General features: G+C 39.1%; 1 protein-coding gene across 1 annotated transcript in view; it reads left to right on the forward strand.

Moving 5' to 3' along the window:
• Positions 1-16,050, forward strand: part of EXT1 (exostosin glycosyltransferase 1) — a 300,239-nt gene that overhangs the window by 260,747 nt on the left and 23,442 nt on the right. The window contains exon 4 of the mRNA XM_007451678.1: positions 2,003-2,122. Coding sequence (XP_007451740.1) covers positions 2,003-2,122 — 120 coding nt within the window. The remainder of the gene's footprint in view (positions 1-2,002; positions 2,123-16,050) is intronic.

Here is a 16,050-nt window from a genome sequence, read left to right on the forward strand (position 1 = left end):
AAAAAAAAAAAAAAAAAATGCTCCTACTTCCTTCGCCACCACTGGAAATTCATATGTAGTCTTAGTCACAGTGCCATGGGTAACTTTCTTGCTAAAACAGCTAGCGGAGCATTCTTGCTTCAGTCCAGGCTCTCATGCCTGTCTGATTAATTACACATTAGGGAGGCATGCATGCAGAAAGAGGTGAGCACAAAAGAACAGTTGCTAATCACAAGGAATCTCCCCTAAGTATAGACTCCATAAATGAAATAGCCTTTGGGCTATAGGTGAAGATAGGGAGCAAACCAAGGAGACTCATCAGACACCCAGGAAGTACATTTCAGAGCTCCAGACCCAAGCAAGTTCACATGCAGACATTAAGCAATTGGTCTGTCTTTGAATATCATCACCCTTAAGCCAATAATAATAGTAGTGGTAATAATTGCTTTGTTAATAAAGCTTCCCATGTGCTAGGCATTGTGTGAAGCACTTATGTGAACTTCATAACAACCTTACGATGTTAGTACTATATCCCCATTTTATAAGTGAAGAAATGAAATCTTTGAGAGATCATGTAACTTGTCTAAGGAAGCAGGGCTAGTAAATGGCAGAGCCAAGACTCCCACTGTGGTCTAACTCCCATGTTCCTGTGCTTAACCACTGAGTTATACTGCTAGTGAAAATAATGATATCCCTTTGGTGGCTTCAGATGGCCATGTTCAATTCCACTTCTATTTATTGAATAACTACAACAGGCATACCTCGCTTATTTTATGCTTCGTAGATGCTTTTATTTTTCTTTTTTAAACAAATTGAAGGTTTGTGTCAACCTGTATTGTCAGATGATGGTTAGTGGGGTTTTTTTAGTAATAAGTATTTTTTTCTTTTTTTTCTTTTTTTTTTTTTGCGGTATGCGGGCATCTCACCGCTGCGGCCTCTCCCGTCGCAGAGCAACAGGCTCCAGACGCGCTGGCTCAGCGGCCATGGCCCACGGGCCCAGCCGCTCCGCGGCACATGGGATCCTCCCAGACCGGGGCACGAACCTGCGTCCCCTGCATAGGCAGGCGGACCCTCAACCACTGCGCCACCAGAGAAGCCCCTAGTAATAAGTATTTTTAATTAAGGTAGTTACATTGTGTTTTTAGACATTATGCTATTGCACACTTAATAGACTATCGTGTAAACATAACTTTTATATGCACTGGGAAACCAAACAAACTTTGTGTGACTCGCTTTATTGCGATATTTGTTTTATTGTGGTGGTCTGGAACTGAACACACAGTGTCTCTGAGGTGTACCTACACAAAAAAGCCACTCTCCTAGCTATAAAATGTGTAGCAGGATGGACAGGGCATAGATCCCCCCTTAAAAATTGTGCAGCCTGGTAGAAAGCAGTGATGGTTAAACATGTATGACAGATTGTGTTAGTTTGGGGTAAGTGCTGGAGCCACAAAGAGAAGTCTGGGGAGCAGAAAGCTCTCAGGGAGAGGTGGGAGATACATGCACATAGAAATGACTACCCCAGCTGCATATTAAATGGAGAGACTCGGAGACATTCCCTAAAAAGCCTTTTTGTAGATCATTTGTAGTCCCTGGCGTGGTGTGCCTTAGAAGTGCTTGGGGGATGATGTCTCTCAGCCTTGCTGCAAGCCTGTAGCTCCTTCTCTGTAGAACTTGGTTGTCCATGGGCAGGATCAAGGATGCGTGGGAATCTGAGAAGAAAAAACAGCAAAGACTACTATAGGAACACCCTAAGCAACTGATAAGCTGCTACCAAATCTTAGAAGCGAGCTGTAACTCTCGTGCATTTAAGGTCCTTGAAGCTGATTCCCAGTAAGTGCTGTTTGTAGCTGACACCTCTGAAGGGCCTTTCAATTTAGGGGTTGGTGATTTTTAGTAGAATCTGTATGCTAGAAGCTGAATTCTATGAAGAATAAAAGCCTAACCCAAGTGGGTTATTTTGATTAAATGGCATCTTATTGTTATCCGGTTATAGTTATTATGTGTTCACTTTGTGTTACAGATTCCTTCTACAATCAGGTCTATTCATCAGGATAAAATCCTAGCACTTAGACAGCAGACACAATTCTTGTGGGAGGCTTATTTTTCTTCAGTTGAGAAGATTGTATTAACTACACTAGAGGTAAGTGAGACCACTTGGTTCATGGTCTTGAATAATGGTCCTTTATATGTTTCTCTCAGCCTTCTCTTTTGCTATTAGTGATGTGTAATTGGTCAAATGGGGCGAAACCGAACCTTCTGTACTTGAATGTGTCAGTTAACCCCTTTTTAGCTGCTCTGCCATGCCCAAGCAAAGACCTCCATTCTTGACAAACTCCAATGAGGAAAGCTGACATAGGAGAAATTACACTCCTTGACACAGAGATGGGCTCTGTCTTACATCATTTCAGAGACAGGTAGCTAATGACTGTCCTCCTGTCATTCACACTCAATGGCATCCTTTGAAGGCATATTTCTGGAGCCCACTTAGGAAACAGATAGTGACCAAGTAGGGGAAAATCTTCTCCCATTCTAAAAATATGAATAGTTTACTGGGTACTGTCGTCCAATGGTATTAGGATACAGCCAAATTTATTCTCAAGACATCTGCAACCCAACTAGCATCATTGCTGCAAGGATGTGTTAAGAAAAAAATCAGGATTACGCCCATCTGGTACAGAAAGTGTTAAACTTTATGAGATCAGAAACTGTTCTGGACAGATGGGTGCCCATCTTCGAGCTGCCTTTTTTAAGGCAGGAGGAAAAAAGGAAAGGGAAACATGGAGATGATTAAAACCTTTGGAAGCAGAGCAGATAGCGATGGCCTGAGGCTACACCAAAGTAGCACAAAGAGCTGAGAAAAGATTTCTGGATCTGCACACTCATGAATTACAGGAAGGAGAGCAGAGGTCCTCAGGTGAAGCGCAGCATCAAGGTGATTCTGAGGTGTCCACCACGAGAAGTAGGGGCATTTGTGGCCTCACTTTTGAAATATTTTCTTTGGAAAAGTTATTACTGCTCCAAAAGCTAGTGTAACTGGGAGTATACACTATGCTAAGTCTGAAAAATACCAAGAAAACTGAAGTCATCCTGTTTTGTGCCATTGCTGTTGTCTTGCCATCCTGGGTACCAGAGCCAGCTCTGGTCATACCCCAGGCACACTGTGGGGCTTACCTACCCTGAGCCTAGCCTGGGCCTCCTGCTTTTGCGGGGCCAGGCTCTATCCCAGTGTCCTCTTGTAAATGGGGTGTGTCGTTTTCATCCTGGAACTAAGTGAAAAGGGCTATTTAGGACCCAGGTTTCCCCATGAAAGGGGACAGGGTAGAATGCCTTCCAAGGGCTTCCTTATTACAAGCAAATTTCTCTTATTCCTCCAAAAGCACTCTCCTCAATGACAATTGATTGGGTTTTTACTTCTGTACATAGCAGCAGATTTGAATATGTAATAAATTCGAACCTTTTCTTTGATCCTGTCTTCCGTTTAAGACCCTTCCTAGGCCCTTCTTCAGGAAAGTTGAATGTCACTTGTTTTGGGGTTTTGTTTGTTTGTTTGTTTGCTTTTTGGAATGAGTGCTTTTTATCAAAGAAGTGCATATTCCTTTTCGAAAATAATAGAAAATACTTATAGCACAAAAATAAAATAATCTACCCATACAAATCACTATTGACATATATACACACACATAAACATATTCATTTTTTTCTATGCAAATGCATAAATATGTTGTCATTTTTAATTTAAAGAGGAGTCTTTCTATACTTAGTTTATAACCTGTTTTTTCTGCTTAATAATTATTCCTAGTATCTCATTAGATTTTTCTACAATTATTTTAATGGCTATATAATATTCCATTCATGATGTCACTTAATTCTGTTAATTAATCCCCAGTTTGAGGCTATTAAAATTGTTTCTGGTTTTTCATTATTATATACATCATTGAAGCTAATAGCCTCAGTGCCAAGTTGTTGTGCAGATTCAAGATTACTTCCTTAGGATAAATTCCTTGAATTCAAAGTCCTGGCTCAAACAATATGCCAAATGCTAAGATTTCGAATATGAACTGTCAATTTTCCTGCAATAGAATTCAACTAATTTATATTCCCTCCAGCTTATATGAGAGAACCTATTTTAATTATATTTATTTTTTTCACTTTCACCATATTGGACATTATATCCTTAAAAATGATAAAGTCAGGGCTTCCCTGGTGGCGCAGTGGTTGAGAGTCCGCTGGCCGATGCAGGGGACACGGGTTCGTGCCCCGGTCCGGGAAGGTCCCACATGCGGCGGAGCGGCTGTGCCCGTGAGCCATGGCCGCTGAGCCTGCGAGTCCGGAGCCTGTGCTCCGCAACGGGAGAGGCCACAACAGTGAGAGGCCCGCGTACCGCAAAAAAAAAAAAAAAAAAAAGTCATTATTTTCTTAAGATCTTAGTAAGAATGAATATTTTTTGTATGTTTCTTGCTCAGGCAGCTCACAAAGAAAGAAATAGAAATGGCCACAATGTTGTCCCACTTTTCTCATTAACTTTTAAGAGCTTATTAGATTTAAAAAGATTAACCTTTGATTCTTTTGTAGCAAATATTTCCCTCCAATTTGTGGTATGCTTTCTGTTTTGTTTATCATGGGGCAATCTTTTCATCTCCAGCTTTTCCATTTGCTACTGTTTAGAAAGGACTTTTTGACCCATAATTTTAGTTATGTGCAACACACATGCACATTAGTATTTTCTATTACTTTCATGGTTAATTTTTTATATTTAACTATTTAATCCAATTTACTTTTATATATGGTCTGTGTTGAAAAAGCTAAACTTTTTTTTTTTTGACAAATTTTTCTGCAGTTGCTCCAATACATTTCCTTTTTTTTTTTTTTTGCCATACCACACAGCTTATGGGATCTTAGTTCCCAGACCAGGGATTGAATCCAGGCCCTCGGCAGTGAGAGCACAGAGTCCTAACCAGTGGACTGCCAGGGAATTCCCCTGATACATTTCTTAAGTTATTCTTTCCTCAGTGTTTTCACATGCCACTTTTATGCATCTTTGGCTATACACCCAGACCACATGTTTTCATTTTTTCACCCTATATTCCATCCGTTAGTGAACCTCTTTATTTAACCAATCTGCTATTGTTGACTATTAATGTTGTTTCTAATTATTTCTTTTTTAGAAATAGAGATATCTTTATCCAACCAATGCCCTTCTATATGTATCTTAGACTATGTCTTTATTTCTTTAGATGGAGTCCTTGAAATGAGATTACTCAACCCAAGAGTCCAGGCATGACTAAGACTCATGATAGGTATTGCCAAATTACTCTTCAAAGAGGTTGAGTCATTCTAGATTCTCACAGGCCATCTGGGGGACACCCTCTCTTACTGTATCCTTGTCAGCCTTCAGAATCATAATTAAAACACACACATACACAGCTTTGTTAATTCGCCAGATGAAAGATGGTATCTCATTAATTACATTTCTTTTGAGTATGGTTTATTGCATAGCTCTGGTCTCTTGCCTATTAAGTTAGCAGTACTCAATTATCTTATAATAACAGTTGGATGTGTTATATTCACCAGCATAGGATCTTAAGTCAAGCTGTTTTCATCTCTGTGCCTGGAAAGCCGTCTTCCCCTTCGATTTGAGCCATGGAGTTCTTTAGAGACACAGTTGTTTTGTTTTTTGTTTTTTGGGGTTTTTTTTGGTTTTTTTTCTTAATAGATCTTTATTGGAGTATAATTGCTTCACAATACTGTGTTAGTTTCTGTTGTACAACAAAGTGAATCAGCCATACGCATACGTATGTCCCCATATCCCCTCCCTCTTGAGCCTCCCTCCCACCCTCCCTATCTCACCCCTCTAGGTCATCTCAAAGCACCGAGCTGATCTCCCTGTGCTATGCGGCTGCTTCCCACTAGCTAGCTATTTTACATTTGGTAGTATATATAAGTCCATGCCACTCTCTCACTTCGTCCCAGCTTACCCTTCCCCCTCCCTGTGTCCTCAAGTCCATTCTCTACATCTGTTGTCTTTATTCCTCTCCTGCCCCTAGGTTCTTCATAACCGTTTTTTTTTTTTTTAGATTCCATATATATGTGTTAGCATACGGTATTTGTTTTTCTCCTTCTGACTTACTTCACTCTGTATGACAGACTCTAGGTCCATCCACCTCACTACAAATAACTCAACTTCGTTTCTTTTTATGGCTGAATAATATTCCATTGTATACATCTGCCACATCTTCTTTAGCCATTCATCTGTTGATGGACACTTAGGTTGCATCCATGTCCTGGCTATTGCAAATAGTGCTGCAGTGAACATTGTGGTACATGTCTCTCTCTTTTTTTTTTTAATTTTTAAATTTTATTTAATTTATTTTTTTTATACAACAGGCTCTTATTAGTTAACCACTGTATACATATTAGTGTATATATGTCAATCCTGCTCTCATAATTCATCCCACCACACCCCTCCGCCACTTTCCCACCTTGGTGTCCATACGTTTGTTCTCTACATCTGTGTCTCTATTTCTACCCTGCAAACCGGGTCATCTGTACCACTTTTCTAGGTTCTACATATATGCATTAATATACGATATTAATATACGATATTTGTTTTTCTCTTTCTGACTTACTTCACTCTGTATGACAGTCTCTAGATCCATCCACGTCTCAACAAATGACCCAGTTTCGTTCCTTTTTATGGCTGAGTAATATTCCATCGTATATATGTACCACATCTTCTTTATCCATTCGTCTGTCAATGGACAGTTGCTTCCATGACCTGGCTATTGTGAATAGGGCTGCAATGAACTTTGGGGTGCATGTGTCTTTTTGAATTACGGTTTTCTCTGGGTATATGCCTAGGAGTGGGATTGCTGGGTCATATGATAATTCTATTTTTAGTTTTTTAAGGAACCTTCATACTGTTCTACATAGTGGCTGTATCAATTTACATTCCCATCAACAGTGCAGAAGGGTTCCCTTTTCTCCACACCCTCTCCAGCATTTGTTGTTTGTAGATTTTCTGATGATGCCCATTCTAACTGGTGTGAGGTGATACCTCATTGTAGTTTTGATTTGCATTTCTCTAATAATGAGTGATGTTGAGCAGCTTTTCATGTGCTTCTTGACCATCTGCATGTCTTCTTTGGAGAAATGTCTATTTAGGTCTTCAGCCCATTTATGATTGGGTTGTTTGTTTTTTTAATATTGAGCTGCATGAGTTGCTTCTAAATTTTGGAGATTAATCCTTTGTCCGTTGATTCGTTTGCAAATATTTTCTCCCATTCTGAGTGTTGTATTTTTGTCTTGTTTGTAGTTTCCTTTTTAAGTTTCATTAGGTCCCATTTGTTTATTTTTGTCTTTATTTCCATTACTGTAGGAGGTGGATCAAAAAAGATCTTGCTGTGATTTATGTCAAAGAGTATTCTTCCTATATTTTCCTCTAAGAGTTTTATAGTGTCCGGTCTTACATTAGGTCTCTAATCCATTTTGAGTTTATTTTTGTGTATGGTGTTAGGGAGTGTTCTAATTTCATTCTTTTACATGTAGCTGTCCAGTTTTCCCAGCAGCACTTATTGAAGAGGCTGTCTTTTTTTCCATTGTATATCCTTGCCTCCTTTGTCATATAGTTGACCACAGGTGTGTGGGTTTATCTCTGGGCTTTCTATCCTGTTCCATTGATCTATATTTCTGTTTTTGTTCCAGTACCATATTGTCTTGATTACTGTAGCTTTGTAGTATAGTCTGAACTCAGGGAGTCTGATTCCTCCAGCTCCGTTTTTTTTTCCTCAACACTGCTTTGGCTATGCGGGGTCTTTTGTGTCTCCATACAAATTTTAAGTTTTTTTGTTCTAGTTCTGTAAAAAATTCCATTGGTAGTTTGACAGGGATTGCATTGAATCTGTAGATTGCTTTGGGTAGTATCATCATTTTCACAATATTGATTCTTCCAATCCAAGAACATGGTATATCTCTCCATCTGTTGGTATCACCTTTAATTTCTTTCATCAGTGTCTTATAGTTTTCTGCATTAGGTCTTTTGTCTCCTTAGGTAGGTTTACTCCTAGGTATTTTATTCTTTTTGTTGCAGTGGTAAATGGGAGTGTGTCCTTAATTTCTCTTTCAGAATTTTCATCATTAGTGTATAGGAATGCCAGAGATTCCTGTGCATTAATTTTATATCCTGCAACTTTACCAAATTCATTGATTAGCTCTAGTATTTTTCTGGTGGCATCTTTAGGATTCTCTGTGTATAGTATCATGTCATCTGCAAACAGTGACAGCTTTACTTCTTCTTTTCTAATTTCTATTCCTTTTATTTCTTTTTCTTCTCTAATTGCCATGGCTAGGACTTCCAAAACTATGTTGAATAATAGTGGCGAGAGTGGTCATCCTTGTCTTGTTCCTGATCTTAGCAGAAATGTTTTCAGTTTTTCACCATTGGGTATGATGCTTGCTATGGGTTTGTCATATATGGCCTTTTTTATGTTGAGGTAGGTTCCCTATATGCCCATTTTCTGGAGAGTTTTTATCATAAATGGGTGGTGAATTTTGTCAGAAGCTTTCTCTGCATCTATTGAGATGATCATATGGTTTTTATACCTTAATTTGTTAATGTGGTGTATCACATTGATTGATTTGCATATATTGAAGAATCCTTGGGATAAATCCCACTTGATCATGGCGTATGATCCTTTTACTGTGTTGTTGGATTCTGTTTGCTGGTATTTTGTTCAGGATTTTTGCATCTATGTTAATCAGTGATATTGGTCTGTAATTTTCTTTTTTTGTTATATCTTTTTCTGGTTTTGGTATCAGGGTGATGGTGGCTTCATAGAATGAATATGGGAGTGTTTCTCCCTCTGCAATTTTTTGGAAGTGTTTGAGAATGATTGGTGTTAGCTCTTCTCTAAATGTTTGATAGAATTTTCCTGAGAAGCCATCTGGTCCTGGACTTTTGTTTGTTGGAAGATTTTAAATTACGGTTTCAATTTCATTACTTGTGATAGTTCTGTTTATATTTTCTGATTCTTCCTGGTTCAGTCTTGGAAAATCGTACATTTCCAAGAATTTGTCCATTTCTTCGTGGCTGTCCATTTTATTGGCATATAGTTGTTTGTAGTCTCTTATAATCCTTTGTATTTCTGTGGTGTCAGTTGCAATTTCTCCTTTTTCATTTCTAACTTTATTGATTTGCATCCTCTCTCTTTTTTTTCATGAGTCTGGCTAAGGGTTTATCAATTTTGTTTATCTTCTCAAAGAACCAGCTTTTAGTTTTATTGATCTTTGCTATTGTTTTCTTCATTTCTATTTCATTTATTTCTGCTCTGATCTTTATGATTTCTTTCTTTATACTGACTTTGGGTTTTCTTTGTTCTTCTTTCTCTAGTTGCTTTAAGTGTAGGATTAGATTGTTTATTTGAGTTGTTTCTTGAGGTGAGATTGAATTGCTATAAACTTCCCTCTTGGAACTGTTTTTGCTGCGTCCCATAGGTTTGGGTCATCGTGTTTTCATTTCATTTGTTTCTAGGTATTTTTTAATTTCTTCAGTGATCTCTTGATTATTTAGTAATGCACTGTTTAGCCTCCGTGTATTTGTGCTTTTTACAGTTTTTTTCCTGTAATTGATTTCCAGTCTCATAGTGTTGTGGTCAGAGAAGATGCTTGATATGATTTCAGTTTCCTTAAATTTTCCGAGGCTTGATGTGTGACCCAAGATGTGATGTATCCTGGAGAACGTTCCATGTGCATTTGAGAAGAAAGTGTATTCTGCCACTTTTGGGTGGAAATTCTGTAAATGTCAGTTAAATCTATCTGTTCTATTATGTCATTTAAAGTATGTGTTTCTGTATTTATTTTCTGTTTGGATGATCTGTCTATTGGTGTATGTGGGGTGTTAAAGTCCCCTACTATTACTGTGTTACTGTTGAGTTCTCCTTTCATGGTTGTTAGCATTTGCCTTATGTATTGAGGTGCTCCTATGTTGGGTGCATAAACATTTATAATTGTTATATGTTCTTCTTGGATTGATCCCTTGATCACCGTGTAGTGTCCCTCCTTATCTCTTGTAACAATCTTTATTTTAAAGTCTGTTTTATCTGATACGAGAATTGCTACTCCAGCTTTCTTTTGGTTTCCATTTGCCTGGAATATCTTTTTCCATCCCTTCACTTTCAGTCTGTATGTGTCCCTAGGTCTGAAGTGGGTCTCTTGTAGGCAGCATATATATGGGTCTTGTTTTTGTATCCATTCAGTCAGTCTGTGTCTTTTGGTTGGGGCATTTAATCTATTTACATTCAAGGTTATTATCGATATGTATGTTCCTGTGACCATTTTCTTAATTGTTTTGGGTTTGTTTTTGTGGGTCTTCTTCTTCTCTTGTGTTTCCCACCTAGAGAAGTGTCTTTAGCATTTGTTGTAGAGCTGGTTTTGTGGTGCTGAATTCTCTTAGCTTTTGCTTGTCTGAAAAACTTTTGAGTTCTCTGTCGAGTCTGAATGAGATCCTTGCTGGGTAGAGTAATCTTGGTTGTAGTTTTTTCTCTTTCATCACTTTAAGTATATCCTGCCACTCCCTTCTGGCCTGCCGAGTTTCTGCTGAAAAATCAGCTGATAACCTTATGGGGATTCCTTTGTATGTTACTTTTTTTGTTTTTCCCTTGCTGCTTTTAATATTTTTTTCTTTAAATTTAATTTTTGTTAGTTTGATTAGTATGTGTCTTGGTGTGTTTTTCCTAGGGTTATCCTGTATGGGACTCTCTGTGCTTCCTGGACTTGGGTGACTATTTCCTTTCCCATGTTAGGGAAGTTTTTGACTATAATCTCTTCAAATATTTTCTCAGACCCTTTCTTTTTCTCTTCTTCTCCTGGGGCCACTAATAATTTGAATGTTGGTGCTTTTAGCATTGTCCCAGATGTCTCTGAGATTGTCTTCAATTCTTTTCATTCTTTTTTCTTTATTCTGCTCCTTGGCAGTTATTTCCACCATTTTATCTTCCAGCTCACTTATTTGTTCTGCCTCAGTTATTCTGTTATTGTTTCCTTCTAGTGTATTTTTCATTTCAGTTATGGTGCTGTTAATCTCTGTTTGTTTGTTCTTTAGTTCTTCTATATCTTTGTTAAACATTTCTTGTATTTTCTCAATCCACGCCTCCATTCTATTTCCGAGATCCTTATCATCTTTACTAACATTACTCTGGAGTCTTTTTCAGGTAGATTGCCTATTTCCTCTTCATTTATTTGGTCTTGTAGGTTTGTCCCTTGCTCCTTCATCTGTGACATAGTTTTTTGCCCTCTCTGTCTCTCTCTTTTTTTTTTGAGTGGGACTGTGTTCCTGTCTTATTGGTTGTTTGGCCTGTGGATTCCAACACTGGAGTTTGTAGGCTATTGGGTAGAGCTGGGTCTTGCTGCTGAGATGAGGACCTCTGTGAGACCTCAGTCTGATGAATACTCCCTGGGGTCTGAGGTTCTCTGTTAGTCCAGTGGTTTGGACTCAGAGCTCCCACCGTAGGAGCTTCGGCCCAATCCCCTTCTTGTGAACCAAGATCCCGCAAGCCATGTGGGGTGACAAAAAAAAAAAAGAGAGAGAGAACATAGCAAAGTAAAAAATAAAATTAGACTAGGAAACTAACAGATATGTTAGAAAGAATATGAAAATAAAAATATAGGTGAATCAACAACCGGAAGGTACAGCAGTACCATAATAGTGAAAAAGCGGAGGAGGGGGAAAAAAAGTCCGGGGAGGCCTTGGCTGTGCAGGGTGGGGCCTAAGCAAGGGCGAGGTTTGGGCAGTGGGCGGGGCCACTGCTCAGGACCCACAGGGCTGGAAAAGGCCCTGGGGCCTGTGGGAAGTCGGGCTTAGGCTGAAGGAACAGAAGGGACCCAGCCGTGCCCCCCACCCTGGTCTCAGAGGACAGGGCACCTCACCTGGGAGCCCAGCAGGCTTCCTGGGCTTGAGTGGGCGGGGCAAACGCCCTCGTCTCCTCTCCAGCTCCTCCGGTCCCAGAGGGCCCCTCCCGCCTGCCTCTCCTGATCTCCCCTGGCCGCCCTCCTATGCCCCCAGGACCAATGAGGCTGGGGGAAGGGGGGACCTTGGAGGGCAGGGGACCTTGGAGGGCAGGGGACCAGCCTGGGAGCTCAGCAGGCTCCCCAGGCCCGAGTGGGCGGGGCAAACGCCCTCCTATGCCCCCAAGGACCCATGAGGCCTGGAGCACAGTTGTTTTTAGAACACTCTAACCATATACTTCATTCAAATTTATTGCAACTGACAAAAACTCCTCATATAGTTCCAAAATTGGATTTTAACAATTTGACCTCTCAACTGAATTGCATGAGAGATACCATCCAGTTTCCCTTTTTAATCCAGAGCTTAGATTACCCCAGGATCCAATGTAAACAGAAAAGCAGAGAAAAACAGCAGAAAATGCCATCCACATACCCAGATAAACAGCCAATATGTTCATAAGAACGATTTAACTATCACAAATCAAAAATTCCTACTTGAGATAATATGTCCTTCAGTTCCTGCTGGAGTGCCTATGGTCAGGGTAATGCAGCATTACCCTTGGACAACATACATTTGAAGATCCCTTGCTTTGGGGATGCTCTACCCGGAGACTCTTTCTTCCTTACGTGCTGTATTCTGAGTCATGGGAAAGGAATTACTTGCTCTTTGGTGATTATGAGCCTTAGAGTTGTAGCTAGTGCTTAGATACTGTTGGAAACAGGACACCTCATCTTTCTTTCCAACGCCAGGGTCAAGTTGTTAGTACACTCGACTGTGCTGCACTCTCTCCTACTTGGGATTTGCCTAGTATTTCTAGTCCGCTTGAAACTTCCTAATTCTGCATCTTGGAATTAAGGAGCTATTTAATAAGAGCTAGGCTCTTTGGAGGTCATTTTTTGGTGCAAATTGAGAAATAATGATAGAGACAATGATCAAATACTGCAAAGACAGTGTTCTTGGATTCCATTATTTGTCAGAATACTGCACGACAGTAACCTGGCACTAAGGATTGAACCTTAGGAGCTCAGTCAGAATCAGGCTGAGCAAAAGAAAATGGCATGCAATTGTAATGACATATGAAAACAGCTCACAGTAGCTTGGAAACACAATTTTAAGTGATGTTTTATGAAGGGTTCTCTGTTTCTCTCGTCACTTATCTAACCACATCCACATTCAGACCATAGTATTATTGATGCCGTTGTATAATGAAAGTTTAAAATCAGTGAAAGAATAGAAATAGGAGATTTTGCTTTGGTTTGGAATGAGGTGGCATATGGTGGCACTGCGTGTATTAGGCAACATTGTATCAGTCAAAAGACAGAGTCAGGGCTTCCCTGGTGGCGCAGTGGTTGAGAGTCCACCTGCCGATGCAGGGGACACGGGTTCGTGCCCCGGTCCGGGAAGATCACATGCCGTGGAGCGGCTGGGCCCGTGAGCCATGGCCGCTGAGCCTGCACGTCTGGAGCCTGTGCTCCGCAAAGGGAGAGGCCACAACAGTGAGAGGCCCGCGTACTGCAAAAAAAAAAAAAAAAAAGAGAGAGACAGAGTCAAGGCCACTTAGAATGACTGGAACCTATAATCAATCGTCCATTATTTTAAAAATAGATGACACATAAAAATGAAAAATAAAGAGCCTGTCATTCTTCCCTTTGAATTCATGTTAATGAGAAATATCATCCTTATTGAGGGTGCCATTTGGGGCTGTAAGGAAAAAAAATTTTGTGTAAAGTTTTTGGCCTGTGTTTGCGTGTATGTATGTGTTGATTTTCTTTATAGTGTCCAACATTTCAATATGGTGTCTTCATTCACAGCGTTTGAGAGTGAGTACTAAGGGCCCTGAAAGGCTCCTGGGAGCTGTCCAGTGTAGCAATAAGGAGAATTGGACATTAGGAGAGGGACAAAATGACCTTTCTATTTGGTGAAATGAGATCCATACTCTGCCAGTCTTTTGGTAAGGCAGGTTGATATCAACATTTCAGAAAGACATTTGGTAATACATATGAACAGCCTTTAAAGTGTTCATACCCTTTGACAAAATCCTAAAGCATCCGTCCTAAATGTGGAACATTTTAACTCATAAATATGTTCATTGCTTTGCATGGAAATAATTGCACTATTGTTGGACATTTAGGATAAGTAAACCATGGATGCTATTAATAATAAGGAAAGATCTATAATATATGATATCTGTGATAGTATAGCTGTGTGAAAATAGAAATGGAAAAATCCATGCCTAGAAAATGAACACAGGAATGAGATTTTTTTAAAAAATCAAGTCTTAAGTATGAAAATTTAGGCAACTTTTCCTAACAGATTCTGAAACGTTGTTATAATTAATGTGATATTTTACTGCTTATTACATATGAGGATAGTAAGTCATGAAGGTGACAAATTGCTTGGCCGGAGTTAAATTCAACATTTGCTATTGCTCTTATACCTTTGCTGATATCACCCTGTTTGAAGAGAATATAAAGTGCTTTATGAAACTTCAGAGGAATACTATAACTTATATCCTTGACTTCAAAAAGATGACAGTGTTGTGATACTGAATCAAAAAGAGTCAATGACATTGAGAATCACACCACCCAGAGACCCAAAGTGAATAGGGACCCAATTTGTGACATCTCTGAATTCCATGTCACTTGTATGTAAGTCGGATTTATGACACCATCCATTGTCAATGTTTTCTGTGTCTTGATATCCAAACTTATTTAAGCAGCCACATGCTAGAAGGGACATAAATTTGGAAAGCAAAAAAAGGGAGGATCTAAATGAAAACCTATAAAGGAAAATAAGTAGACAGTAGAATTGGAAGGTACAAATAATTAAAAACTGGAATAAATGGTGTACAAAGTGAAATTTCTAGCCATGTAAAAACCCTTCACAACCATGACAATTTTCTTACAATTAATGCCTAGACAATAGCATTTTAACACATCTCTTTTGAACCACAAAGAGCAAACATTAACGCTTGAGCAAGGTTCCTAAAATCTTCCCCAAATTAGAAACCTCTGCCAATCCATATAAAATGAGCAGTTTTGATATGGGGAAAAGAGAAAATGCAGAAATCATTGAACTAAGATATTTGAGTTCTTCTAAATTTCCTCCTTGCTTCCTTCTCTCTCATTAAGAAATATAAACACAATAAGGTTTGCAAAGATAAATGCAGCTGATTTTACTACTTGTGTAGTCACCATGTGGGATGAGATGAGGGTGGTAATAACCTTAGCAAATAATACAACTCCATTTAAAATGGTCTGTACTTAAAATCACATTGCATTAAATGGGGACCTGGAAACTGATGATTTAGGTCTTAAATCTGTAAAGATATATGCCAGGCTTTTTTTCTTTTTTAAGTACAAAAAAATTGCTGAAAACATGAAATTCTGTATCAAGTTAATTATTTGCCAAATCATATCTTAATGAGTGGATGGTATAATTACAAGAGTTTGAAAGTCTACTGTAAAGTGGACTAATCACATTCATCTGACAAATGATTCGGGATGGGAGAATGTTTGACTCTAAATGTAGAATTTAATGATCTGCAAGGTCTTCAAGTCCAAAGAAACTAATGAACTAGCTTGGCTATCATTATTCTCCATATGCCATGGTTCTTGTCCTGTTATGTAGGATGTTTTGAGCAATTGTTAAGTCACTACTTTTTGAGATGAAAAGTAGAAAAACTTCAGCTAACTAGTACCCCAAAGTCCTACACTTGAATTTGAAAGGACAATGAGATATGTCAAGCAAATAAATCTGCCTCCTGAATTAAAGGAACAGATCAAAACCTCAGCTGCTTCGGGAGTCCATATGCTCCCAGCTCAGTCTCTATATGGACATCTCTGTGCCCTGAGAACAGATCTTCCTGATGTGGATCTGTAAGCACTGCTAGATCTCAGCCATCAGGGGAACTCTTCTATATACACTCTAATTTGACATGAGTGTGGACTTATTATTATAGAAAGACAAGATAGAATTTATGGTGAAACTGCAGTTTAATTAGGAAAGTGGATTAGCCATTATTCATCTCTTTCTCTCTCTCTCTCTCTCTCTCTCTCTCTCTCTCTCTT

The sequence above is a fragment of the Lipotes vexillifer genome, unplaced genomic scaffold (genome assembly GCF_000442215.2).
Source record: "Lipotes vexillifer unplaced genomic scaffold, Lipotes_vexillifer_v1.1 scaffold440, whole genome shotgun sequence".
Taxonomy (NCBI): Eukaryota; Metazoa; Chordata; class Mammalia; order Artiodactyla; family Lipotidae; genus Lipotes; species Lipotes vexillifer.